Consider the following 27189-nt stretch of genomic DNA (forward strand, 5'->3'; position numbering starts at 1 on the left):
CTTTGCATCCCCATCACTTGTCCTTTTGCTTCTGAGTGTTAACTTCACGTGTCTCTATGTGGGGGGGTCTGTGTCACCTGTTTCTGTCTGAATTGGTGTCTGGGTGTTTGTTCCCAGTCAGTGTCTCTGTTTTTGTGTGTGTCTTTCAGAATCCCTTATTCTGCCTGTTTCTCCATCTCTTAAGCCCTCTGCAGGCCCACTTCTCTGTATCTGCTTGAGAGATAAGCCCTGGAGACTAGCACCAGTGGAGGGGAAAGACTTACAATAGGGGGGATCTGGACTGCTGATGCCCACTTCCCTTATATCTTTTGTACCATTCGGCCATGGTTGTACAGGGGCAGAGACTGTCTCTGTGACTTCTGCCCCTCTCTTAGCCATAGTTTCTCCTTCTGTTGCTGTTCAGTTGTGTCCTACTTTGTGACCCTGTAGACCATGCCAATACTGGGCGTGGGGTTTTCTTGGTTAAGGCAAACAGAGGTTAAATGACCTGCTCAGGGTCACACAGTTAGTAAGAGGTGTCTGAGGGTGGATTTGAGCTCATGTCTTCCTGACTCCAAGCCCAGCACTCTATCTACTGAGTCACCTAGCAGCCTCTTTCCTTTTCCAGTTCTATGGCCAAAGTCAAGCCCTGCCCCTTGGGGGTGGGGGCTGTTAGGAAAGACTTAATCTAGCAGAGGAGTGAAAGTACTTTGAAGGCTCAGCACTAGGAGCTGGAAGTTAGGACTTCCAGTTAGCAAGTTAGTGATTGCAGCCGGGGAGGTGGGAGGTGGTTCTTGAGAGGAGAGTGTTTGAAGGTAAACTGGGAGCAAGCAGGCTGGACTTAGGGAGGTTCCAGCAGGTGAGGACTGAGGGTGAGGGTCTCCTGCTGCGTCTTTGCTGGTGGTGGTAGGAGCTTGCATCTTGTGTGAAAGGGGTCAAGGTGAGGGATGAGTAGGTCTTGATGGTAGAGAGAGATAAGATAAAAGGACTGAACTTGGGGAATCCAGGCTAGTGAAGGCTGGGGCGGGGGAGGGGTTAAGAGTAAGAGGAACGTGGGGGACAAAGTCCTGGGAGCTCCAGTCACACGTGGTTGAAGGGGTCACGCTGGAGGGGAGGGTTTCACTACGGTGGGGGGGAGAAAAAAGGAGCTCAGTGTTAGCTTGGGGAATGCAGGTTAGTTGGGGTGGAGCGAGAGAAGAACATGTGGGGGTCCCGGAGAGGGGAGAGCTGAGGGGGTCAAGATGATGAAGAGAAAGGGGCTGGCTTGGGGGATCCAGGCTAGTGCGAGTTGGTGCAACGAGAACAGGGAATACAAGTAGGGGCCGGGGTCCTCGATCACGTTTGGATGACGGAGTCAGTGGTGGTGGGGAGCTGAGCAGACGGTACTTCCAGATGAGCTCCAAGGGTCACATGTCAGGCTAAGTAAGCAGGGCATGAGGGGGGTCCCTGGTCAAGTGCACATTGGGGAATTTATGGGGCCCCAGGGTCCAATCGAAGGCGAGGGGTGAGGGGACAGGCCGCTGCCGTGGATCCCGGCGGGCGGAGGGGAGCGCGCGGAGCTGGGGGCGGGGGGCCAGCGGCGCATCGGCGGTGGCTGCTGCGGCGGCGGCGCATGCGGCCCAGGCCCAAGCCCAGCGGCGGCGGCGGCAGCGGCAGCGACGGCGGCCAGAGGACCCGGGGCCAGCCGGAGCTCCGGCAGCTGCTGCTGCAGCAGCTGCAGCGGCATCGGAGGAAGAGGAGGCGGAAGGGCGGCCTGAGCGCAGACGCAGCAGCCGGGGCCAGCCGGGCACAGGTAAGACCCTGGGGCAGCAGGCCCTGCGCCCCGGGCAGGAAGGGATGGGGGATAGGGCTGGGACCCGGCCTGCCCTCCCTTTCACTCCGCTACCCTGCGGCCCCCACCCTGCCCTGGGCCGCCAGCACCTGCGGCAGGGAGGTAGGAGGGGGGAACGAGGCGGAGGGCATCTTCCCACGGGCGTCCTCGTCCCCAGTGCTCACTACCCTGGGCTCCGCGGGCCTGGTACCTCACTCCCTGTCCTTCCACCCCGTGGTCTGGGGGCAGCTCGCCTCGGGGGTGAGTGTGTGTGGGGGATGCAGGGACACGTGTGTGCTAATTGGACCAGTTCCCATGGGCCCGCTGTCTCTGGAGGACTGTGGGACAGGACAGGGTCAGGATGCCCTCCCAAACCTTTGGATCTGGCTCACTCCCTTCTCACTCCATGCTCATCCTTTGCTCATCCCAGTGTTTCAGAACTGCAGGTGGGGGCGGAGGTCCTGGGGCCTGCTGGGGAGAATGGGTCTGGAATGTAGAGACCAGAGCAGTCACTTCCCGCATTCACACACCCAGCCCCAGGCTCCCTCCAACCCAGTCCTTGCTCCCTATAACCACGTGGTGCTTTAGGCATCCCCAGGATCTCCCAGTCCTTGCCCTGTCCCTGCCCTGGAGAACATTAGCTATCTCCCAGGTCTGTCTCTCCCTTCTCTTGATCTTCAGAGAAAAGAGTGATTTGTTCCCCTCTCCTTCTGTCCTCCTGCAGAGGTGAATGTGTGAGAGCCAGGGACTCCAGAATGGATGGAGGGCAGATCACAGGATTAAGAGTCTCCCCCACTTCACCCTACCATCCCCAAAACTAACAGAAAGAACTTATTGCCATAGGAGCAAAGTGGGGCTTAGAAAGCATGTGGTCTATAACTTTCATTTTACAGGTGAGGAAATTGAGATGAAACAACCCTGTCCCCTACATTCTCAGGCCGGCCCTGTGAATCTGGCCCCAGGCTCCCTTTATTGTTTCTCCCCATCTCCCTTTCCCTAACTAGGTCTCTGAATGATCCTTCCCCTGAACCAAAGAATCATAGAATTTAGCATGTCAGAGATGCAAGAAACCTAAGAGTTTAGCCTCTGTCTCCTTTTACCACTTTCTGTACTTTCCCAGCGTTCATAGCAAGGATGATCTAGTCACATCTTAAGGCTACATTCTGTGCCCCCATTCCCTCACTATTTACTCATTTTCCAACCTGTAGTAGTCTCAGCTTCCAGCCCTTCCTCTGTCCTGAAACTGTGCTCTCAAAGGTTACTGATAATCTCTTGCTAAATCCCTTGATCCTTTCCCAGTCCCCTTCTCCTGGATCTCTGGGTAGCTTTTGACATGGTTGCCAGCATCTTCCTCCTGGACACTCTCTTCCCTTGGCTTGGGTGACATTGATCTTTCCTGGTTCTTGTCTTCCTCTCAGGGGTCATCATACATTTTCCTATTCTTTAAGCATACAGCCTTGTCTTATGGCTAGCCAGCTCCTACTTCCTCACCTAAGCCTCGTGATTTAGAAAATCACCAGCTGCCACTTGGAAAACTATCTCTGTCTCCTGTTCTTAGCCCTGCTCTCTCATTTCCATCTACCTCAGTCTTATCCCTGCCCAGGTATCTACCCAGCAGCACCCTCCCCTTACACAAGACTCTTTGGAACCCTCATTCTGTCATCAGTCAGGCACATACTGGGCTCACTGGTCGATTAACAAACTAGTCTTCAGCTTAGACCTTCTCTGTTGGGGTACTTTCCTTCTTCTGCTACTCAGGGAAAACTGGTTCCTGGAGGAGATGCTGCCTCCTTAAGCATTCTTTCCGGGATTGGATGGCCTTCCTCATTCCCCCACCCCCAACTGAATTAGCAGGAGTAGCAGATATGCTCCTCACTCCTCAGGGTCATTTCCAGACCCTACCACTGCTGCCATCACTCAGAATCCTTTCCTCTTTTGAGGTTCACTCCTTCTAGATCTATCCCCTATCAAGATCCAGGCAGGAGTTATCTACCAGCCTCTTCCTTTGTCAAGGAATTAACAATCTTCTTCAGAACCCCAATTTCTACCTGTGTACTTGGAGGCTTCAACATACATATATTTCCTTCTCAACCTTCTCAACTGCCATGAGTTACACCTTCGCTCACAGCCACCTACAGACCCCTTGGTCTCATTATCACCCATGAATGTTCCACTCCCATGACAAGAACTATGAAGTTCCTTTATTTAGCCCATAATCTTGTATCCTTCCACCTTTCTTTGAGTCTCACCCCTTCCCATTCTATTCTTTGCCCTTACTATCACCTCTGGTCCCTCTGTCCCTTCTCTAAAGCCATAATCTCACACTGGCTTTACTTTATTCCTTTCCCAGTTTTGGTCCTGGAGTTAGTAAGGTCAACCATACACCATCCTCTACTTTCTTGACCCCTTGCCCTGTCGCAGCTTATGCTTTTCTAAACCCGTACCATGCATCAATTTCTCCCACTTTCTCCGCCTTCTCCATTCTTACTCATTTGAACAATTTCAGTCGAACTGAAATAGTCACATAAACCCCCTGACTGAGTCTACCACAAATGGATATTATCCAATCTCAATTGAGTTCACATTGCCACAAAACAATCCAATTTACTGTCCCCGACAGACTCTATGTCAGTAACTGCCCCAAACCTTTCTTCTCTCCATAAACTTCCCACACAACCCCCTCCCCCCGACCCCAAAAAGGACCTCAACTCATACTTTACTGAGAAAATCAAGACCATTCACTGTAATTTCTCTCTCCTCTCCTACTCCATATCTCAAGATCCGTTCACATCCTTGATAAGGCAACCCCTCTATTTGTGCCCTCGACCCCGTCCCTTCCCTTTTCCTCTAGCAGCTCAAACAAGAAACATTTATTAAGTGCTTACTATGTGCCAAGAATTGTGCTAAGCACTGGGGATATAGAGAAAGGCAAAATCAGTTGCTACCCTCAGGGAACCTCCATTCTGATGGGAGAGAAGCAGTACTGGACCTGGCCTTTCAGTGGCACACAGAACTCCAAGGTGGTGAAACTTCCTTGTCCTAATGCACCTTTTCAGCAACTTAGAGTCTCAGAGAGAGGTTTAGAGCACCCAGGGGTTAAGTGGCCTGTCCAGTGTCACACAGGACATGTCAGAGGCAGGATCTGAAGCAAGGTCTTCCTGACTTTGAGATCAGCTTTCTTTCCACCACACTATGCTACTTCTTATAAACAAATAGGTACATACAAGATACATACACAGTAGATGGAAGGTGACTAAGTGGGGAAGGCCCCAGCATAGGGGCAGCTAAGTGGTTGAAATGGACAAAGTGCTGGACGTAGAGTCAGAAAGGCTTGAGTTCAAATCTAGCCTTGGACACTTAGTAGCTGTGTGACCCTGGGCAAGTCACTCAACTTCTGTCTGCCTCAGTTTCCTCAACAGTGAAACAGGGATGATAATAGCACCTACCTCCTAGGGTTTTTGTGAGAGTCAAATGAGGTAATATTTGTGAAGGGCTTTGCACAGTGCCTGGCATATAGTAGGCACTGTATGAATGTTAGCTATTATTATTATTCAAGCACTTTGCAATATTGTCCTCCAGTTTCTCCTAATCTGCTGACTCCTTCCTTTATGTCTGTCACATCCCCTAAAATGTCTTAACCTGACCACGGGCTATCATCACATTGTATCTGTCCACTTTTTCACAGTGAAACACCTAGAAAGAGCTGTCCACTCATTGCCAATCTTCCCACTTACTTTTCAACCCTTTGCAGTCTAATTTCCAACCTCATCATTCAACCAAGCTTCTTTCTTCAAGGCTAGCAAGCTTCTCTATTTTAAAAAAATTTTTGTTAGCTTTTGCTTTTATATCACCTAGGTTTCCTGCTGCATCTTTCCCTTCCCTGCTCCCTTCCAGGGGGATATTTCTTATAGTAAATAATAAAAAAGAAGGAAAAAAAGTTCAGCAACACTAACCAATATATCATAAAAATCTGAAGTTATATGCAGTGTCTCATACCCATGGCCCCCCACCTCTGTTAAGTGGCAGGAGGTGTCTCTTCATAGGGCTTCTTTGGAGCCAAGCTTAGTCATTATAATTCTGGGCATTGTTTGTCTTATTTTATGGTTCTATCTCTTTCCATCACATTGTTAAGTCATTTCATGGTCTTTTTGCCTCTTTTTGCATTCCTAGCACATAGTAGGCACTTAATAAATGTTTATTGATTGGCTGTACATTGTTTTCCTGGCTCTGCATCCTTCACTTTGCATCAGTTCATACAAGTCTTCTCTGGCTTCACTGTCTGCATGTGCTCTGAATCATTCCATTCCATGTCATCAGGCACTTCCAGGAGGAGCCTTACTGAAGGTGTAGGACCCCATGACTGAGCCCTCATAGCAGTCCCCCCAGGCCATCTATATTCATCATATTCATTGTTTCTTGTAACACAGTAATATTTGATTACATTCGACGTTACGTACATTTTACAATATTGTATTTTGTACTATAGTTTGTTCGTTCATTCAGGCATCGACTTTGTTTCCATTTCTTTGCTGCCAAAGAAAGTGCTCCTGTTGATATTTTGGTGTGTAGGGGGGACTTTATTTTTGTCATTGACCTCCTTTAGGTAAATGCCTAACACTGAGACCTCTGGGTCAAAGGGCATTTAGTTACTCTTCAGCATTTGACACTTTGACCACCCATTCCTCCTGGATGTTCTCTTCTCCCTGTTCTTTCTTTTCTTTGGGGTCTGCATATCCAGCTCACTGAACTCTGTTCTCACATGACCAAGTGGGAAGGACAGCTAACCCACTGGGTAAAGATAGCTAACCCACTGGTAGTCAGGCCTCACAAGAGCTTGAATGAATGAATCTAATAAGATAGAATTCAATAGTGATTAATGGAAAACTTGACATGGATCCAAATGGTCAGGAAAAAAGATAAAAAGAAGAAAAAAATCTAAAAAAAATACAGGATGAGGAAAGTTATGTGTAGGCAGTACTGAAAAAGAACCTGGGGTTTTAGTAGACTACAAGGTCATGTGAGTCAGCAGAGTGATGGGCCAGCCAGGAAAATGAATGAGCTTTGGGGTTACATTAAAAGAGGTAGAGCTTCTAGGAATAAGGAGGTGAGGGTTATAATGTCATCTGCCCTAGGCAGACCATAACTGGACTGTTATGGCCACAGTTTAGCAGGGCATCAATAAGCTGGAGTGTCCAGAGGGGGCCAGTGAGGATGATGGAAATCTTCTAGCCCGTGACACGAGGACCATTTGAAGGAAACAAGGATTTTAGCCGAGAGAAGAGGGAAGCATGGTAGCTATTGTCAAGGGTTTGAAGGACTGTCTTGTGGAATCAGGATGAGCTTTGTTTTGTTTAACCTCAGAGGGCAGAACCAGGAGCAATGGGTGGGGGTGGAGGGAAGGGAGTAGGGGACTGCAAAGTGATTAATTTGGGTTTGGTTTCAGGAGAAACTTCCCACTAATTAGATCCACCCCCCAAGTGCAGTGGGCTGCGGCGGGAGACAGAGGGTTTCCTCTCAATGGATTTCTTCAAGCAGAAGCTAGAATGATGGTCACTTGCTAAGAATGTTATATATTAGAGATTCCTTTTGGGTCCGGGTTAGACTGGATTCCACTGAGGGTACATCCAACTCTAAAATTCTGTGATTCTTTGACCTATCTATTGGACATTTTCCAGTGGGTGTCCCATAGGCATTTCATCTTGACATATTGACAGCAGAACTCTATCTCTACCTCCCTCAAATGCACCCCGCTTTCTAACTTCTCTCTTGTTGTTAAAGGCACCATCACTTGTCTAGGTACCCCAATTCACAAGCTGGGTATCATCATCCGTTTTCCCCTCTTCCTCTGTTGCTATGTCCAATTGGCTTTTAAGTCTTGTTATATCTTCCAGTTGGCTCCAATCTACTCACAGAGCCACTCTCTCACTTGGACTATGTAGAAGCATTGGACTGAGTTCAAATCCTTCCTCAGATACTTACTAGTTATGTGATCCTGGGCAAATCATTTAAACTCTGTGTCTCCATTTGCTGGAAAATAAGAAATAAGAATAGAATTTATTCCCCAGGATGGTGGTGAGGACCTGATAAGGTCATAAATGTCAAGCACTTTGAGGACCTTAAAGCACTGTATAAATGCTAGCTAATATTATTATGTCCCTGCCTCCTGTTTTTATTCTTTTGCTGTCCCTAAAGCAGAGGTCCAACTATGTTATTCACCTGCAGTGGCTCCCCATGACCTATAGGATCAAACACAAACTTCTCTTTTTGGCATTTGGGGCCTTTCGAAGACTGGCTTATCACACCATGTCATTCCCTTTCCCACACTTCGTTGTCACTGCCCTGACCTACTTGCTTTTCCCTGGTTGTCACCTTCCATCTCCTTGTCTCCTCATCTTGTGCCTGTGCACAGACTGGCTGTCCCCTGGCTCTGGAAAGCTCTTCCTCCTCCCCTCTGCTTTTGAGGATCCCTCGCTTCCTTCACAGGTCAGCACATGAAGCGTCTACTGTATGAAGCCCTTACTGACCCCTCCTGACAATTATACCCTCCCCTCCTAATACCACTCTTCATCCACTTTGTAAATATTTTGTATTCATGTGTCTGTGTATCTTTTGCACCGCCTCCCCAATAGAATGCAGTCTTGGAAGGCAGGGATTGTTTTGTTTTTGTATACCCAGTTCCTGGCTTATAGGGATAGAAAGTGGATTTGCAATTTACTCATCTGCTAACTCAGGTCAGCACCTCCTCTTGTAGAGCTGGATGATTGCCTAGGGCTCTTCTAGGTAAAATGACTTGCTCAGGGTCACACAGCCAGCATGTGTTAGGGGAAGGACCCAAGTCTTTCTGGCTTTGAGGCCACAATGCTTTCCATTATTGGATGAATGTTGGGCTCTTCTCTGTATCCTTTCCCTTGGCGAGCTCATATGCTCCCATGAGTTCATTGATCACCTATGCCAACCTGATCCCCGGATCATCTACTCAGTCCCAATCTCTTTCCTGAGCTCCTCTCATATTTAATTGCTTGTTGGCCATCTTCTCTTGGATCTCCCACCAGCACTGCAGACTCAACGTGTCCAAAACAGACCTCTTTGCTTCCTCCCTGAAACCCACCCCTCTTCTGGTTTTTCGTTTCTCTTCAGGGCATTGCCGTCTTCCGTCTCACTCAGCCAGGTGCGTAACCTACAAGTCACCATTGCCTCTACACTGTCTGACTCTTCAACTCTAATCAGCCACTAAGTCTTGTCCATTCTGTCTCCGTCATGTCTCTGGACCTTGCTCCCATGGCTACCACCGAAGTTCAGACCCACATTGCCAGTTGCTTAGACTATTACCCTGACTGGATACCTTCTTAGCTTTCAGTTTCTCCCTCTCTCCAACCCATCTTCCATGAAGCTGTGAAAATAATCCATCTAAATCTGAGTTAGACCATGTCACTCCCCTGCCCAAGAGTATTCAATGGCTCCCTATTGTCTGTTTGATAAAATAAAAAATCCTCAGTATGGCATTCCCGTTCAGATTCCAGCTGACTTTTCAAGGCTTGCATGTAATTCCCCTTTGCACACTCTTTGTTCCAGCAGCTAGGTGGCCCAGTGGATAGAGCAGTTGGAGTTGGAGCTAGGAAGACTTGAACTTAAATCCAGCCTCAGACACTTACTTGCTAATAATGACCCCAGGCAAGTCATTTAATCCCTCTTTGCCTCAGTTTCCTCATCTGTAAAATGGAGATAATAATAACACCTACTTCCCACGGTTGCTGTGAAGATCCAATGAGATTAATAATTGTAAGATTCTTAGCCTGGCACCTATTAAGCCCCGTAGAAATGTTAGCTATTACTATTTCTGTTCTGTTTTGTTTTTGGTTTTTGGCCTTTTTGGAGGGGGCAATGAGGGCAATTGGGGTTAAGTGACTTGCCCGAGGGTGCACAGCTAGTTAAGTGTGTCAGGTGTCTGAGGCTGGATTTGAACTCAGGTCCTCCTGACCCCAGGGCCGGTGCTCTACCTTCTATGCTACCTTGCTACCCCTGTTATGACTATTCTGACTATTATTAATTGCTATTACCTAAATTTGGTCTCCCAGATCCTTGCCTCCTCACTGTACCTTTCTCACTTCCCCTTCTCAGAATCCCAGCTTCCTTCAAGGCTCCACTCATGTGATGCCTTCCTCCTCTGGACAATCTTTTCTGAATTCCTAAGCTATTACCGCTGTCTCCTTCCTCTTCAAATGATTGTGAATAGAAGCTCCTTGAGGGTAAAGACTGCTGTTAGTTTTTCCTCTGTAGCCCAATTGCCCGACTCTTACAAGGCATTTCAGACGTATTCATTGGATGGGGCCATATAGGATGGGATAGGATGCCATTTCCAGCTTTATCTGACATGGTTGCCCTTGAGTTCTCCTCTACAGCCAGACCACTCAAATCTCTTCCCCAGACAAGCTCTGTGCTCTCTCATCTCCACGCTGTTGCTTAGGCTGGGCGCAATGTCCTCCCTCCTGCCTCAGGGGAACAAAGGCAGTCCAGTAGGAAGAGCCTGCTAGCCCTGGCCAGCCCAGTGGGTTTGGGTTCTAGGCAGTTCCCTATCACTGGGATCCCGGGTCGGTCACTTAAGGTCTCTGAGCCCCAAGGTCCTCATCTGTAAAATAGATGGTGTCTTATAGCTCCACATCTTGGGGTACCCATCATCTACATAATTGGACTTTTACTCCCCTGTAAAATGGGAAGCCTGGGCCAGATGATCCCCATAGTCCCTTACGGTCTTATGGCTTCACAGTCAGTAATAAACATCCCTCTTGGATGACACATATCATTTTTTCTGTCCCTCTCTAATGAATAGATCATAGAATAACTGTATTACAGTTGTCTGTGTGTATATTATGATTTACTGAGCTCCATTCCTCAGGCTTGCTTATGGTGCCAACGTCACGTTTTATTGAATGAATGGATGGCTGAATGGAGAGAATTGAGCATGGGAGCAGGGATGCCACAGGCTGTTTAGGTGAACTGATTTCAGCGATACCTGGGGCCTGAGTCTGTGCTGCAAGGAGTCTGGATGGGGGTCTGATAGTACGACCCTGTACTGAGACATTTCTGATGGATCTCCTTCTCTCCCTCCCAAAGGCCTGCACATTCCCTGATGGCCCACATGCCAGGGGTCCCAGGGGAACTGGACAACATGGAGGGGCCTCCCTCGATCAACAACAATAACCCCACCCGATGGGAGAGCCCCGAACGGGCTTGGGATCGGGAACCCCCAGCAGCCCCAGCAGTAGCTTCTGGGTCAGGCAACGCAGCTGCCTCTCTCTTTGAGTGTTCCAGGATCAAGGCCTTGGCAGGTGGATGATGGGAAGCCAGAGAGCTGGGGCAAGTGGGGACCAGAGCTCAGGGAGTTGGGACAGGACAGGAGCAGAAGCCAGGGAATTGGGGTGGTGGGAAACTAGAGGCCATTGGAACTATGGAGGGCAGGGACGGGAGGCTTAGGACTTGGGGCGCAGTGGGCTGAGAGGTCTGACCAGGCTGGGGGAGAATCAAGATGACCTTGATCCCTAGATGAGCGGGAGGCAGTACAGAAGAAGACTTTCACCAAATGGGTGAACTCTCACCTGGGACGTGTGGGCTGCCGCATCAGTGACCTGTATGGAGATCTGCGAGATGGTTATGTGCTTACCCGCCTTCTGGAGGTGCTATCAGGGGAGCAGCTGGTGAGGAGAGGCTGGGCTGGGGCTGGCTGGGGAGCGGGAGGTCTGGGGACCTGGGCCCTAAATGTGAAGGGTGAGAAAGGACTATCTTTGCATTCTTTCTCCATCCCCTTCCTCCCCAGCCACGGCCCACTCGGGGCCGGATGAGGATCCACTCCCTGGAGAATGTGGACAAGGCACTGCAGTTTCTAAAGGAGCAGCGTGTTCACCTGGAGAATGTGGGCTCCCATGATATTGTGGATGGGAACCACCGGCTCACCCTGGGGCTGGTCTGGACCATCATTCTTCGCTTCCAGGTACTTATGACCCAGAATTGTCTCTCCCAAGGAGAGTGTAGAAGTATTGCCCTGCTACAGAACCTTGTCTCTGGTGCTGTCCCTTGTTCTAACCTCGAAATTCCTTTCTGAAGGCCAATATAGGAAGTCTAGAATTCCTGTCTTCCCTGACCTAGTGCCCCACATACAATTTCTCTGACCTCAAAATTCAATTTTCAAGCATTGATCCATGAACCTGGGATGCTTTCCATGACTCAGAACTCAATCCTAGAATCCTCATCTAGATCTTTATAGCTCTTGTCTTGACCTAGAACTCAGTCCTGCAACACATTTATTTGCTCAGGAATCTGGAACACTCACTGTGACCTAGGACTTTTGACTACGAGTCTGGAACTCTTATTCTGATTCAGAATTCAATCCTGGTATCTTTATCTAGGAGCTTTCATCTTTCACCCTGACTTAGGACTCGGTCTTAGAACCCTTACCTATGAATTTGCATCTCTTAACTAGACCCAGAATTCTACTAAAATTCCCAACTGGAAATAGAATCCAACACAAGCATCTCCCTTTGCCCTGACCTAGAACCACCACGTAGGAGTCTAAAAAATTTTTCACTTTGACCTAGAACATTCTCCTTGCTGGGAGCCTGGAATTCTTACTGTGACCCAAATTCTAAAAATCCCCATGCCCAGGAGGCTACAGTTTTCACCCTGACTCAGAACCATTTCTGGAACCTGAAAACCCTGAGATTCTGAAACTTACATTCTGACCTAGATATGATCCCAAACCTTCTATTAACTATAGGACTTTCTCCTCTTTCTTTTAGAATATAGGCATAACAGTGGTATCCCAGCCTTAACTCTTATCTCTGGCTCCCCAGGAGTCTGAAGTGCTTACTCTAACCTAGAATTCATACCTGACGGACTGAAAGACTCACTGTGACCTAGAGCATTCCCCTATCTGGGAATCTAGTACACTCATTCTGTCCCAAAAGCAAATTCAGAATTCTTCCCTGGGAGCCTTAATTCTTTTTCTCCCCCACTATCAATTACGCATTTTTTTTTTCTCCCTCCCATATCCCTCCAACCATTTGTGTGATGCTGGACAAGTCACTTAACCTCTGTCTGCCTCAGTTTCTTCAATTGTAAAATAGGGATATTAATAGCCCTTACCTTCCAGGGCTGTTGTGAGGATAAAATAAGATGATATTTGTAAAGTGCTTAGCACAATGCCTGGCACCAGTAGGCACCAAATAAACACTTGTTCCCTTCTCTTCCCTTCCCAAATATTCATGGTCAAGTGAAAGAAAATTATCCTATTGCCCATGTCCAGAAGTGTGTGTTTTATTCTGCATATTTAGTCCCTTAGCTCTCTGTCAGGAGATGAAGAGCATTCTTTAACATTGGTTCTTTGGAATCCTGGTTGGTCATTGTATTGGTCAGAATTCTCAAGTGATTCAAAACCATTTGCTCTTACAATGTTGGTGTTTTAGTATAAATTATTCTCCCAGTCCTGCTCATTTCACTTTGCATCAGTTCATACAGATCTTCTCAGGTTTCTCTGAAACCAGGCCCTTCATAATTTCTTACAGCACAAGAGCATTCCATCACATTCAAACACTGTAATTTGTTCAGCCATTCCCCAATAGGACAATCCTTTAGTTTCCCATTTCTGGCTACTATGAAAAGAGCTGCTATAAGTAATTCTATACATATAGGACTTTTTCCTCTTTCTTTTATCTCCTTAGGGTATAGGCATAACAGTGGTATCCCAGCCTTAACTCTTACCTCTATCTCAGGTACCAATCATAACCCGCCCACCCCCCCACACCTGTATTACACTCTCTGTGACCCAGGACCCACTTTCCTGATGGAGGCTGACACTTTTTAAAAGTAGATTTTATTGATATATTTTGTTTTTAACATCGCCTATATCTTCCACTCTATCTATTCCCCAGTCCCTCCCCAAAAGGCATCTTTTATACTAAGGATTTTTTTAAAAGTATTTTATTTCTTCTAATTACATGTAAAGACAATTTTCAGCATTCATGTTTTATAAGATTTTGAATTCTGAATTTTTTTTCTCCTTCCTTCCCTTCCCTTCCCCAAGATGGAAAGCAATTTGATATAGGTTATACATGTGCAATCATGTAAAACATATTTCTCCATTACTCATGTTGTGAAAGAAGAAACAGAACAAAAGAAAAAACTACAAAAAAAATCAAAGAAAGTGAAAATAATATGCTTCAATTTGCATTCAGACTTACAGTTCTTTATTTGGGTGTGAATAGCAATTTCCACATGATAAAGAATTTTTAAAAGAGGAAGAAAACATTTCAGCAAAATTAATCAATATGTTGAAAAAGTCTGACTTTTTTTCTATGTAGTGTTTCCAACCCATGAGCCCTCACCTCTTCAAAGAAGTGGGAGAAAGTCTTATATTTCTTCTTTGAGGCCAAGCTTAGAGGCTGGAACTTGGAATCTGAGCCAGTCCCAACCTAGAGGTCCTTCTCAGGAGCCTGGGGTGGGGGAGAAGAATTTGGGATCTATATCCCATGTCTAGAAGAGCCTTGATCTAGGATTCTGCCCTAAGCCAGAATCCAATTCTAGTATTTTGTTTATCCTAGATTCTGGATCCCTACTTTGGTGAACCCATGAGATGGTCGAGAACAACACTACCCCAAGAGCTTGGGCCTCCATCCTAACCCTGATGCAATTTAAGTTATTTTGGCAAGCTCTTATTAAACGCCTGCTGTGTACAGAGAAGAGTCCTGGGGGCTGAGTAATAGCTGACATTTCTATAGGCTTTCAGGTTTATTAAGCACTTCACACGTATGATCTCTTTTGGTCCTCACAATGACAGAGCGTGTATTACTATTCCCCTTTTACAGGTGAGCAAACAGATTCTGAGAAGGGAAATTGCTTGCCCCATGATCACCAAGGTGGCTTGAGTTCCCCTTGATTCTGCAATCTTTCCTGGTCCATGCTGGAAGCTCACTCCAGGATCTAAAGCCAGGAACCCAACCTCCCTGAAATGTTTATTGCTATGAGAGGTCTTGAGGTCCCCTAAAGTGTATGTGTTGGTCCAGACATCATCCTTTCCCAACTTACACCTTCCTTCCTCACTCCAGATTCAGGTCATCAAGATTGAGACAGAGGACAATCAGGAAACACGGTCTGCCAAAGATGCCCTGTTGCTTTGGTGTCAGATGAAGACAGCGGGGTAGGGGCTCCCCTGCCCTCTTCTGGGACCCCCTCCCCTTCTCAGAGTATGGAAAAGTCTTCCAGGGGGAAGAGAGGGAGGGAGCTCTGGGCTGGGAGGCAGAATGCAGGGGGAGGATGGATGGGGATGGGTGGGCAGAAGGTGCCTGATGGGTGAAGTGGCCTCTTTTTCTGTCTTTCTCTGTCTCTCTGACTCTCCTTTTTCTGTCTCTCTCCCTCTCCCTCTCTCTGTTTCTCTGCATCCCCATCCTCTTTCCACTTATCCATTTCTTTCACTTTGTGCTTTTCTGATTGTCTTTTTTCCCCTCCCCTTCTCCATGGCTTGTGGATCTTGGTCTCTTGGACTTGGGTTCTTTCTCTGAGTCTTTTTGCATCTCTCTCTCTCTCTCTCTCTCTCTCTCTCTCTCTCTCTCTCTCTCTCTCTGTCTCTCTGTCTTTCTGTCTCTCTGTCTCTCTCTCTGTCTCTCTCACTGTCTCTGTCTCTCTCTCTGTCTCTCTGTCTCTGTCTCTGTCTCTCTCTCTCTCTCTCTCTCTCTCTCTCTCTCTCTCTCCCTCTCTCTCTCTCTCTCTGTTCCTGCCTATCTCTTCCCCTTTTCTGTTTCCTTCTATGGGTGTGGTTTCCTCTTTCTTCCTATCTCTCTTTATTTCTGGGTGTCTTTTTAACTCTCTGGGCTTCTTTCCATCTTTTATTTTCCTCGCTCTGTCTCTGTCTCTCACTTTTATGTTGGCATTCATTTCTGCTTTGTTCTTTCCCTGAATCTATCTCTTTCATTAAATTTTCATTTCTATCTTTCCATCTGTCTGCCCTTTTGCTTCTTGGTCACTTGTATCTGTGCATCATCCCCCCCCACTTCCTACCCTCCCTCAGTTACCCTGAGGTGAACATTCAGAATTTCACCACTAGCTGGAGGGATGGCCTGGCCTTCAATGCTCTGATCCATCGACACAGGTAGATGCCCTGCCTTTGTTCCTGCCTCTGTATACACAGATATATGGAGAAATAGCTCTCCCCACCTACCACCCCCCCTGCCCTTCCTTGCACTGGCACAACGTTTCATCCCCCTCAGGCTGGGAGCTCTTCTGGGTCTGGGGCTTCCCTGTCCACACACCTCCAGTTTCACTGCCCTCCCCTCTCTGTTCTCATCCCCAGGCCAGACCTAGTGGACTTCAGCAAACTCACCAAATCCAATGCCACCTACAACTTACAGCGGGCGTTTCACACTGCTGAGCAGCAGCTGGGGCTGGCCCGTCTACTTGACCCAGAAGGTGAAGTTTCTTCTCTGGCTGTCCTAGAACTCTCAGGATCCTCACTTCAAATCCCTTGTATCCTAGCTGTGGCCCCCAGGAAATTAAAACATAGATAGTCAAGAGCTAGAAGTGATGTTAGAACATATAGAATGTTGGCTCTAAAATGGACCTTAGGGCTCAAAAGGATTGTTTGGATAGGACAGTTGAGGGCTAGAGAAGGAAAAAGCTGTTCCCACAGTCAGGAAGCCTGAGCAAGAGAGGCAGTCTAACCTGGTGGGCAGATTGCCAGCCTCAAAGCCAGGAAGACAGAGCCAAGGCAATTCTTTAAGACACTAAAGTTGTCCAGAAAAAGAACCGGTAAATGGAAGTATGTATAGTGTGGGTTTTACACACACACACACACACACACACACACACACACACACACACACGCACACGCACATGCGCACACGCGCACACACACAATTTTGTATCTAATGGTAGCCATCTCTAGGGTGAGGGGTGGCAAGGGAGGAGAAAAAATAGAAAAAGTACACAGCAGAGAGCAAAAGAAAACGGAGAAGGGAAGTATAGAAAGCCAAGTAGCTTTGAGAATGATGAGTAGTATTTATTATATAGTTTTTTTTTAAAGTAAACTGTGAAATGTAAATTCATGGCTTGCCTCCCTCCCCTCAAACCCTATTTCTCTCTCACCTTCCAGATGTGAATATGGAAGCTCCAGATGAGAAATCCATCATCACCTATGTGGTCTCCTACTACCACTACTTCTCCAAAATGAAGGCTTTGGCAGTTGAGGGAAAGAGGATAGGGAAGGTACCCCAGCTTGGGTGGGGAAAGCAGTGATGGAGGTCCTGGGGTAGCCCCGTGAGCTCCCTGAGCCCTCCCTGACCTTATCCCCTTGCCACTGCTGGGGTTAGGTACTGGACCAGGTGATAGAGATTGGGAAGATCATGGAGCATTACGAGGAGCTGGCCTCAGAGCTGCTGGCCTGGATTGAACGGACTGTGGCCCTCATCAGCAACCAGAGGTTCGCCAACTCTCTCAGTGGTGTCCAACAGCAACTGCAGGCTTTCACTGCCTACTGCACCCTGGAGAAGCCCATCAAGTGAGGAGCACCCAGAACTGGGGAGGGCTGGGATGGTATCAGTGGGCGAGACTCAAGAAAGCATCACAGCAGGGTGGGGGGCGTGGAGAATGTAAGCGATCCTCATGTTAGGGGAATGGTGTTAGAGGCAAACTATCAGGAGAGAGAAAGGAGGAGGGTGTGACAGGTGGGACAGAGTGCTGAAGAGAGAGAAAAACTGCAGCCAACGAGCCCTGACTCATTTCCCCTTCCCTGGATTTTAGGTTCCAGGAGAAAGGGAACCTAGAAGTTCTGCTCTTCAGTATTCAGAGCAAACTTAGGGCCAGCAACCGGCGTCTTTATGTGCCCCGAGAAGGCTGCAGCATCTCTGACATCAACAAGGTTTTGAGACATGCACAAGGCTTGGCATGGCATGGGGGTGGGCTTTGGTGGGACTGGGGTTAAAAGGGCAGACTGGCTGGGTTTATGAGATGATTTGGGTGGCTGGATTTGGAAAGGTGGTGACTGGGTTTTGGGGAAATGGAGAAGAAAAGTTGGGGGAGACAGAGGCTTCAGACTGAGGGTGATGGTGATGAGGGATGTGGAATGAGGAGAGGGGAGGGGAACCAGGTCTGGTAGGATTAAAAGCTTGGGTTTAGAGGGTTAAGAGAATCTGATTTTGAAGGAGGATGGAAGCACAGGGTTTGGGGAGGGAAGAGAAGCTGGGTTTGAGGAGGACTGGGAATAGAGAACCTGGGTTTGGGACGACAGAGCAGGTTGATCTGGGGGATGGAGTGGTGAGGTTTAGAGGATGATGGGGCTGAATTTGGGGGATGACCAAGGATGGGCTTGAGATCCTGTCCCTTCTCCCTCAAACCCTAGGCATGGACACAACTAGAAAAGGCAGAGCATGAGCGGGAGGTTGCTCTGCGAGGAGAGCTCATCCGGCAGGAGAAGCTGGAGCTTTTGGCTCAGAGGTTTGACCACAAGGCAGCCATGAGGGAGAGCTGGCTTAGTGAGAACCAACGCCTCGTGTCCCAGGTAACCAGGCACCACAGGGCAGGTTTCTGGGGGTAACCAAGAAAAGCTTGATTGATGGGTTCCCATCCCCCCACCTTCCATGTCATTCCCCTCCCCCCTCTTTATACCCATCTCTGCACCCAGGACAACTTTGGGTATGACTTACCAGCAGTGGAGGCGGCCATGAAGAAGCATGAAGCTATCGAAGCCGATATCTCATCCTATGAAGAGAGGATCCAGGCTGTGGCCGACTTGGCCCAGGCACTGGCTGGGGAGGGTTATTATGATGCACGGCGTGTTGCTGCCCAGCGCGACAGTGTCCTGCGCCAGTGGGAGTTATTGACTGGGCTTGTGGGAGCCCGAAGGACTCGGCTTGAGCAGAATCTGGCACTACAGAAAGTCTTTCAGGAGATGGTCTATATGGTGGACTGGATGGAGGAGATGCAGGTGCCCGTTGGCTTGGGACCAGTGGAGAAGGCTGAAGGCAGGAGAGAGAGAGAGAGAGAGAGAGAGAGAGAGAGAGAGAGAGAGAGAGACAGAGAGAGACAGAGAGATGGGGGGGCGGAGGGAGAGAGAGAGAGAGAGAGAGAGAGAACACAGAGAAAGACAGAGAAAACAATAGAATGACAGAAGCACAGAAACAGAAGGATCGACAGTTAATTATGTAGTACTTTCAGTTAGGGTTTTGCCTCATCAGAGGAAATATATAGAAGCAATCACAGATTCCTTTGATTACTTAAGTTTAATGTTTGCAAAGCACTTTGCAGTTGAGCCTCACAACTCTGTGAGCTGATGTTAAAGGTGATTTTCTGCCTATTTTAATGATAAAGTAAATTGAGTCATACATTATCTTACAACTACAATATCTCAGAGGCAGGATTTAAACAAAGATCTCTTCTAGGTAATCTACAACAGCTTGTCTCTTGTGTGAAAGACTGAGAAAGAGACAGAGAAACACACACAGAGAGAAACAGAGAAACAGACAGAGAGATGCAAAGAGATTCAGTTACAAGTCAATTCAGTCCAACCACCATCAGTTAGTCACCTAACAATTTGTGATGCCTTGTATTTTGCAGGGCATCACGTTTAAATTTAAAATCACACTAAATTTAAATTTAAAAATTTACTTGGTTCTTTAGTTAAGAGACATACAGATAGGGACAGGATCCAGGAGGTAGAGGCAGACAGGACAAGAATTGGGGATTTATGGAACTGGGGATGTTTACCCTGGAGAAGAAAAGACTTGGGGAGAACACAATCACTCTCTTCAAGTGGTTGAGGTATGGGGCAGAGTCTGTCATGACTGGGCATTAGGCTTTTTCCATCTTACCCCAAAAGACAGAGCTAGAGTCAATGGCAATTTTAAGTTTGAGGAAAGGAAAGCTTCCTGATAATTAGAGCTACCCCATAGTGGAATGGGTTATTTGGGGTCAGAGGGAGTTCCCCAAGACTGGCAATCTTCAGGCAGAGCCTGGATGACCACTTACTGAGGATGCTGTAGTGAGACCCTCAAGGTTGACTTGGTTCCTTCATTAAGTACCCTCTGAAGTACCCTCCGGGTACCCTCTGAGGTCCTTATGACCTCTTGGGATCTACAAGGGACAGTTAGAGAGGCAGCTGCAAGAAGGAGCTGAGAATAACTGAGCCCGAGTTCTGCCCTGTGTCTTTCCTTCTATCTCTGCCCAGGCCCAGCTTGTGTCCAAAGAGTGTGGCCAGCATCTCTTGGAGGTGGAAGACCTGCTGCAGAAACACGGGTTGCTAGAAGGGGATATCACAGCCCAGAGCGAGCGTGTGGAGGCCCTCAATGCCACAGCACTGAGATTCTCCCAGCTACAAGGTACAGAGGGAAAGGGTGGCTGAGAGCTTCCCCCTTGGCAGGGGAAAGGAGGAAGAATTGTCCAAGGGTGGGATCAGAGGGATTTCCAAGGGTAGCAGGATTGCTGGGTGAGCAGTGCGGGGAGGGGGAGTATTAGTGGAGCCTCCTGTACTCTGAGTGGATGACAAATAAGGGGGGCAGGTAGGTAAGCATTATTTGGAAGTTCTTTCCCTGTAGAATGTACTGTCAGGATAGGTAGTGAGTTCCCCGTTCCTGGAGAACATAGGATCATCAGGGCTGGAAGGACCTTAGAGATGTCATCTGGTCCAATTGCCTCATTTTACAGATGGGGAAACTGAAGTCACTTACCCAAGGTCACACATCTAGTAAGTGGCCGAACTGAGTTTTCAGTCTGGGTCTTCTAACTTCAAATCCAGTTTTCTCTTGTCTTCATCATAGTCTCCAAGTAGAGGCTGGATGCCACAGCTCCCTCCCCACCCCTTCACCTCCTATTGCAGGGGAGTTTCAGTTTAACAAGCATTTATTAAGTCCTTAGTATGTACAAGACACTGTGCCTTGAAGGGCACAAGGGCCTTGAAGAGAAACTGAAAGATTCTGGGAATCTCCTATGCTGAATTCTGTGATTCGAGGAATGCACGCTTCTCTAATTCTCTCATTCTAAAATATTCGGGCTTGGGCGGTTAGGCACAGGGCTCCCACTGAGCTGGGACTTTCCCAAGCAGGACGTTAAAGGTCCAGCTCTGAGGCAGGCGCATCAGATGGGCACAGCCCAAGACCTGAATGCTCTCCGCACTCCTTTGCCGACAGGTTACCAACCCTGTGACCCACAGATCATCCGAAATCGAGTGAGCCACGTGCACGGTTGCCTGACGGAGCTTCAGGAACTGGCAGGCAGGCGGCGGGCAGAGCTGGAGGCATCCCGGACCTTGTGGGCACTGTTGCAGGAGCTGGAGGAATCCGAGGCCTGGGCACGGGAGAAGGAGCACCTTTTGGAGAGCAGGGCTAGCGGTGGAGGCGGAGGCCCCCATGACCTCCCCAGCGCTGCCCGCCTCCTGGCCCAGCACCGGATCCTACAGGGAGAGCTAGGTGGGAGGCGCGCGCTGCTGCAGCAGGCCCTGCAGCGGGGTGAGGAGCTAACGGCCAGTGGAAGCGGCGATGCCGCAGCTATGGGATTGTTGGAGAGGGCAGCAGGTGCCCGGCGGCGCTGGCAGCGGCTGGAGGAGGCAGCAGCGAGGCGGGAGAGGCGACTGCAGGAGGCACGGGCCCTCCATCAGTTTGGAACAGAGCTGGATGGACTCTTAGCCTGGCTGAGGGACGCGTACCGCCTGGCAGCCAGTGGGGACTTTGGGCACGACGAGGCATCAAGCCGGCGGCTGGCACGACAGCACCGGGCTCTGTCTGGGGAAGTGGAAGCTCACCGGGGCGTAGTGGCGGGCTTGCGACGGCAGCTGGCTGGGCTGGGTGGGACTGGGCGCGAGGCAGCCGCGGGCGCAGCGGCTGGTGGGGTCATGGCGCTGCAGGTCCGCGTGGTGGAGGTGGAGCAGCTGTTTGCGGAGGTGGCAGAGGTGGCGGGCCTGCGCCGCCAATGGCTGAGGGATGCTCTGGCCGTGTACCGCATGTTCAGTGAAGTTCACGCGTGCGAACTCTGGATTGGTGAAAAGGAGAAGTGGCTACTCGCCATGCGTGTTCCTGATGACCTTGATGAAGTGGAGGTTGTACAACACAGGTACGAGCCTGGGTGGCGGGGCTGAGCCATCAGAGGGTGGTGGCACAGGAGGAGAGGGAAGGGCAGAGCCGAAGGCTCCCTCGGAAGGACACAGGGCTGCTAGCCAGGCTGAGCTCACCTCCTCCCCGGCAGGTTTGAGAGTCTGGACCAGGAAATGAATAGTCTGATGGGTCGCGTGCTCGATGTGAATCACACGGTCCAGCAGCTGGTGGAAGGGGGACATCCCAGCTCCGAGGAGGTGCGCTCTTGCCAAGACCACCTCAACAGCAGGTGAGCGCTTTCCTGTCTGACCTCTAGTCTTCTTTGTGTGATAGCAATCAAAAAGCATTCTAAGTGCCTACTCTGTGCCAGGCTAGGGGCAAGGCTCTAGGAAACAGACAAAAATGAAGTATTCCCTGCCCTCCGGAAGCTTCCATTCTTCTGGGAAGAGGGTATATAACGTTATAAGTAATTGAGATATTGACAGATAAATAAAATAAAATAAAGGGGATCCGGAAAGATGGCAGCTGAGCCAAGCTTCCACAAAGGAAATGAAAGATTCTGGAGAGGCAGAAATGAGGAGGGCGGGCATTCCAGGCATGAGGGAGACAGCAGGGAAAGGCATGAAGGTGGGACATGGATCATAGAGTGTTGGAATGGGGAGTCATTTGAAATGGAACTGGAGAGGTAGGTGAGAGCCAATCGTAGAAGGCTTACAATGTCAGCATGGGAAATTTCATTTCACCCTACAGGCAAGAGGGAGCCGCTGTGGGTTTTTGAGCAGGAGAGTTAAGACCTGTAGGGTAGGACGAATCAAACTACTCTCTAGCTCTGGTATTTTGTGTTCTGAGCTCCCTCCCAGCTCTGACGTTGTGTTCAAAGTTCAATTCCTGCTCCAAAGTTCTGTATTCTAGGTTCTCTTCCTGTTCTGAAACACAGTGTTCTAAACTGTGTGTTCCAGATCTGTCTTCGGTATTTTAAGCTTTCATCTAGGTCATAATGTTCCTTATTTTAAGCTCCACTTCAGCTCTGATATTCTGTGTTCTAAGCACCCTTCCTGCCCTGTCATTCTATGTTCTCAGCTCCCGTTAGGTCTGTGGTCTTTTGTTCTAATTTCCTATCTAGTTCCCAGTATTCTCTGTGTTAAGCTCTCTTCTCATCTCTGACATTCTTTGTTCCAAATTCCCTTCTAGTTCTCACATATGATGTTCTAAGCCCCCTTTCTTGTCTGCTGTTCTATGTTCTAAGCTCCTTTCCAGTGCTTAATTCCATGTTCTAAGTTCCTTTCTGGTTCTGACAGTCTGTGCTTTAAGTTCCCTTTCAGCCGATAGTCTATTCTCTAAACTTCCCTCAAGCCCCGACATTCTATGTTCTAAGCTCCCATCTAGCACATTATTTGTTCCAAGCTCCCATCAAGTACATGGCATTCTTTGTTCTAAACTCCCTTCCAGCTCTGACATTTTCTGATTGAGTTCTCTTTCAGCTATAATGTTCTGAGTTCCAAGTTCCTGTTGACTCCTGATATGCTATGGTCTAAGCTCCCTTTCAGCTCTGACATTCTGTATGCAAAGCTCTCTCTCAGCCCTTGACATTCCTTGTTCTAAGCACTCTTCCATCTCTAATGTTCTGCAGCTCTGACAGTCCATTCCAAACTTGTTTCAAGCCCCAGTGAGTTCTAAGTTGGCTCCATTCTAGACCCTGACGTTCTTTGTTCTAAGCATCCTTTGAGTTCCTGCTATTTTGTCTTCTAAGCTTCCTTTCAGCTGTTGACATTCTATCTTCTAATCTCCCTTCCATCTGACATTCTGTGCTCTAAGCCCCTTCACAGCCCTTGACATTCCTTGTTCTAAGCTCCCTTCCAGCTTGGACATTTCTGGGTTCTGCACTCCCTAATAGCTTTATTGTTTTATGATTCGGTTACTTAGGTGGAACAGCATTGTAGAGCTCGTGGAACAGCGGAAGGAGGAGGTGAACTTGGTTCTCTCTGTCCAGAATCACCTGCTGGAGTGTGCAGAGGTGAAGAGCCAGGTCCGAGAGCGGCGGATGGCGGTAGAGAGTGCACCACGAGCTGGTGGGGCCCTCCAGCGCCTCCTCAGCTCCCTCGAAGCAGCTCTCCTTGCACTGGAGCCCAGGCTGCAGGCTCTGAGAGAGGAGGGTGAGGCTCTTGTTGCCCGTTACCCAGCCCAGGCCCCTCGGCTGCAGCCAGAGCTAGAAGAGCTGGACATTGAGTGGGCAGCCCTGGGCCATGCAGCTCAGAACTGTGGCGAGGCGCTGGCCACTGCCAGCCGGCTCCAGGGATTCCTGCATGACCTTGATGCCTTCCTTGACTGGCTGGTGCATGCCCAGGAGTCAGCGAGTGGTGGAGGACAGCTGCCAGGCTGCTTGGAGGAGGCAGATAGCTTGCTGAGCCAGCATGCTGCCCTCAAGGAAGAGATGGACCGGCGGGAGGAGGATTTCGGGCGCATTCAGGCAGCTGGAGATGCTCTGGCGGCTGATGGGGCTGAGCTGGGGCCTGAGCTGGCCCTGGAAGACTGGCTGCCCCACTTGGAACTGGGCTGGCAGAAGCTGCTGAGTCTGTGGGAAGCTCGCAGGGAAGCGCTGGCCCAAGCCCACGTCTACCAGCTCTTCCTCCGAGATGTGCGCCAGGCCCATGCTGTACTCCACAACCAGGTCAGGGCAAGCCTGCATGAGTGTGGATGGGCTGGGGCAGGGCAAGCGCTCCCTGAAACTGAGCTTTGTCTGGATAATCTGGCAAGATTGTGGATTACCTGGGGAGGATAATGTGGATTTAGCAAGGGGAGAGTTCTTGTGAATTCCCTTGGAGGGAAAGGGTAGCCTATGCATTACCTGGGACAGGCAGTGTGCATGTTGAGGGACTAAGGAGTATTCAGTTAATGGACTATTGGACTCATAGAGTGTGGATCATTCAGTGCGCTAGTTTTGGGGTTATTAGGGGAAAATAGACTTTATATTTGTTTCAGGGGGAAGTTTTAAGTATTAATGAAGCCCCTGGTATAGAGAATGAGGGTGGGCTCACTGGAAAGTACTGGGAGCTGGACAGAAAGGAGGATTTTGGGCCTGTCCCCCTTCTTGGTTAACCCTTCGCTTCCTCCCTTGAGGCTTAGACTTGAGTTCAAATCCAGCTGACCCTAGCTGTGTGACCCTGGGCAAGTAAGTCACTAACTTCAGCCTCAGTGCACTCAGCTGTAATTATGGGGATAGCAATAGCACCATCATCCCCCAAGAGTTGAGGATCAAACTAGATAATATTTGTAAAGCATTTAGCACAATGCTTGGCAAGTGTTATGTTGTTCAGTTCTATCCAACTCTTTGTGACTCCATGGACCACAGCATGCCAATACTGGCCATAGGGTTTTCTTGGCAAATATACTGCAGTGGTTTTCCATTTTCTTCTCTGGTGGATTAAGGCAAACAGAGGTTAAGTGACTTGATGAGGGTCACACAGCTGGATTTGAACTCAGGTTTTCCTGACTCCAGGCTCAGGGCTCTAACAAGCCACCTACCTGCCTACCTTCCTTCCTACTAGGCACATAGCATATGCGCTTACTGAATCTTTCTTCCTTCCTTTTTTCCTTCCTTCCTACCTTATTACCTTCTTTCCTTCCTGCATTATTTCCTTCCTTTTTTCCTTCCTTCTTCCCTTCCCACCTTCCTTCTTTCCACCCATCCATCCTTACTTTTTTCCTTTACTCCTTTCTATATTCCTTCTTTTTCCTTCCTTCCTGCCTTATTTTATTTCTTCCTTTTTGTTTTCTTCTTTTTTCCTTCCCTCCCTCCTTCCCTCCTGCATTCCTTCTTTCCTTTCTTCCTTCCTATCTTTCTTTTCCCCTTTTTCCTTTCCTCCTTTCTTCCCTCCCTCCTCCTTTCCTTCTTTCTTTCCTTCTCTTCCTTCTTTCTCCTGTTCCACCAGGAGACAGTGCTGTCAGGCCTGGAGCTACCTGGGACAGTGGAGACAGTGGTGGAGGCCATCAAGCGTCACCGGGACTTTCTGACCACCCTGGAACTGAACCTGCAGAAGATCCATGTGGCTGTGCAGGCGGGAGAAATCCTGCAAAGGCAGGGAAATGTCTATGCTGAGGAGGCGCAGGAGCACGGGGCCCAACTGCTGCAAAAGTAGGGGCTCCTGGCACCTCCCTGAGCCCTGCACCCCCTGAACATGCCCCCTTGGGCTGGGGAGGGAGACCCCACTGGGACCCTGACACCCTAGAGGTTGCCCAGGAGGAATGTTAGGGTGACACCAGGCTCTGCCTCTCTGGCCCTATCTGGACAGGCCCCAGCTCTGTCTCTCTGCCATGTCTCGTGGTCCTTGTGCATCTCTGTGCCATCTTTTAGTTTCTGCCTCTTGGTCTCTCTCCCCTTCTCCCCTCTTCTTCTTCTGTCTCTTTCTCTGTCTCTCTCTCCCTTCCTCCTCTCCTCCCATGTCACTGCTTCTGTCTGTAAATCTTTTTCTCCCCCCATCTCTCCTCCACCCCAATATCTCTTTCATCCTGTCTCTCTCATGTCTCTTTTTTTGTCTCTGATGTCACATTTCTCTCTTACTCACTCTCTTCTGTGTCTTCCTCTCCTTCTGAAGTGCCCTCCTTTCTCTCTCTGTCTTTCCCCCCATCTCTCTTTCTTAGTCTGTGTCACCTTTCCTGTCTCTTCCCTTGTTTCTCTTTTGTCCATTTCTCATCTTTTCTCAGTGACTTTTTCTCTTTCCTTCTTGCTCAAACTCTTCTTTTTTCTGTCTCCCCCTCTCTCTGGGGGTTCTTTTCTGTCTCATACTAAATGTTTCTCTCTCTTTCCCTCCCTCTGATGTCTTATATGTCTCTCTGTTTTCCCTTCTCTGTGTTTCCATCTCTGTCCATGGGAGAGAAAGCAAGTGAGGGGTTCTTCACCTGTGAGATGATGTGCCTGGGATTCCCAGCCACGCCCCCACTGGGGCTGATCTGGGCTTTAGCTCTCCCTGTCCTGGCCTGAGGGCCCACTCTGAGTCTGTACCAGTTGGACCCAGAGGAGGGAGGAGGGGCAGCCTTGGCCCTTCATGGTCTCTATCGATCCTATGGGCTCTCATCCCCTCCTGTCTGGAGTGTCCAGAATTCCTGGTTTTGACCCCAGCCTCAGCCTCCTGCCCTCTCCCTCTGCATCCCTCCATCCATGACCGCCTTTTCCTATCTACCAGTAGGGCTCTCTCCCCCTTACCCTCTCTCTGTCTCTGTCTCTCTTGCTTCTTGTCTCTGTCTCTCCCTCAATCTTCTGTCTCTAGTCAGTCTGCCTCTCCACTTTCCTTCTTTTCTGTCTTTCCTGCTTTTCTTCTTTTGCTTACCTCCCTAAGACTCATT

At 49.0% G+C, this 27189-nt stretch overlaps 1 protein-coding gene across 3 annotated transcripts in view; it reads left to right on the top strand.

The window, feature by feature from the left end:
• Positions 1–1683: 1683 nt before the first annotated feature.
• The window catches only part of SPTBN4 (spectrin beta, non-erythrocytic 4), a 54299-nt gene continuing 28793 nt past the window's right edge, over positions 1684–27189 (top strand). Inside the window, exons 1-17 of one of the 3 annotated variants that reach the window (XM_036746130.1) lie at positions 1684–1771; positions 10901–11115; positions 11330–11481; positions 11601–11774; positions 14884–14975; positions 15843–15923; positions 16125–16240; positions 16923–17035; positions 17140–17327; positions 17570–17687; positions 18168–18326; positions 18450–18752; positions 19992–20142; positions 20950–21868; positions 22001–22138; positions 23773–24517; positions 25779–25981. In XM_036746130.1, coding sequence (XP_036602025.1) covers positions 10917–11115; positions 11330–11481; positions 11601–11774; positions 14884–14975; positions 15843–15923; positions 16125–16240; positions 16923–17035; positions 17140–17327; positions 17570–17687; positions 18168–18326; positions 18450–18752; positions 19992–20142; positions 20950–21868; positions 22001–22138; positions 23773–24517; positions 25779–25981 — 3851 coding nt within the window. In that variant the 5' untranslated portion in view covers positions 1684–1771; positions 10901–10916. The remainder of the gene's footprint in view (positions 1772–10900; positions 11116–11329; positions 11482–11600; positions 11775–14883; positions 14976–15842; positions 15924–16124; positions 16241–16922; positions 17036–17139; positions 17328–17569; positions 17688–18167; positions 18327–18449; positions 18753–19991; positions 20143–20949; positions 21869–22000; positions 22139–23772; positions 24518–25778; positions 25982–27189) is intronic. The other 2 variants (XM_036746132.1, XM_036746131.1) reach the window with 2 other exon arrangements.

Source organism: Trichosurus vulpecula, chromosome 2 (assembly GCF_011100635.1).
Source record: "Trichosurus vulpecula isolate mTriVul1 chromosome 2, mTriVul1.pri, whole genome shotgun sequence".
NCBI classification, from domain to species: Eukaryota; Metazoa; Chordata; class Mammalia; order Diprotodontia; family Phalangeridae; genus Trichosurus; species Trichosurus vulpecula.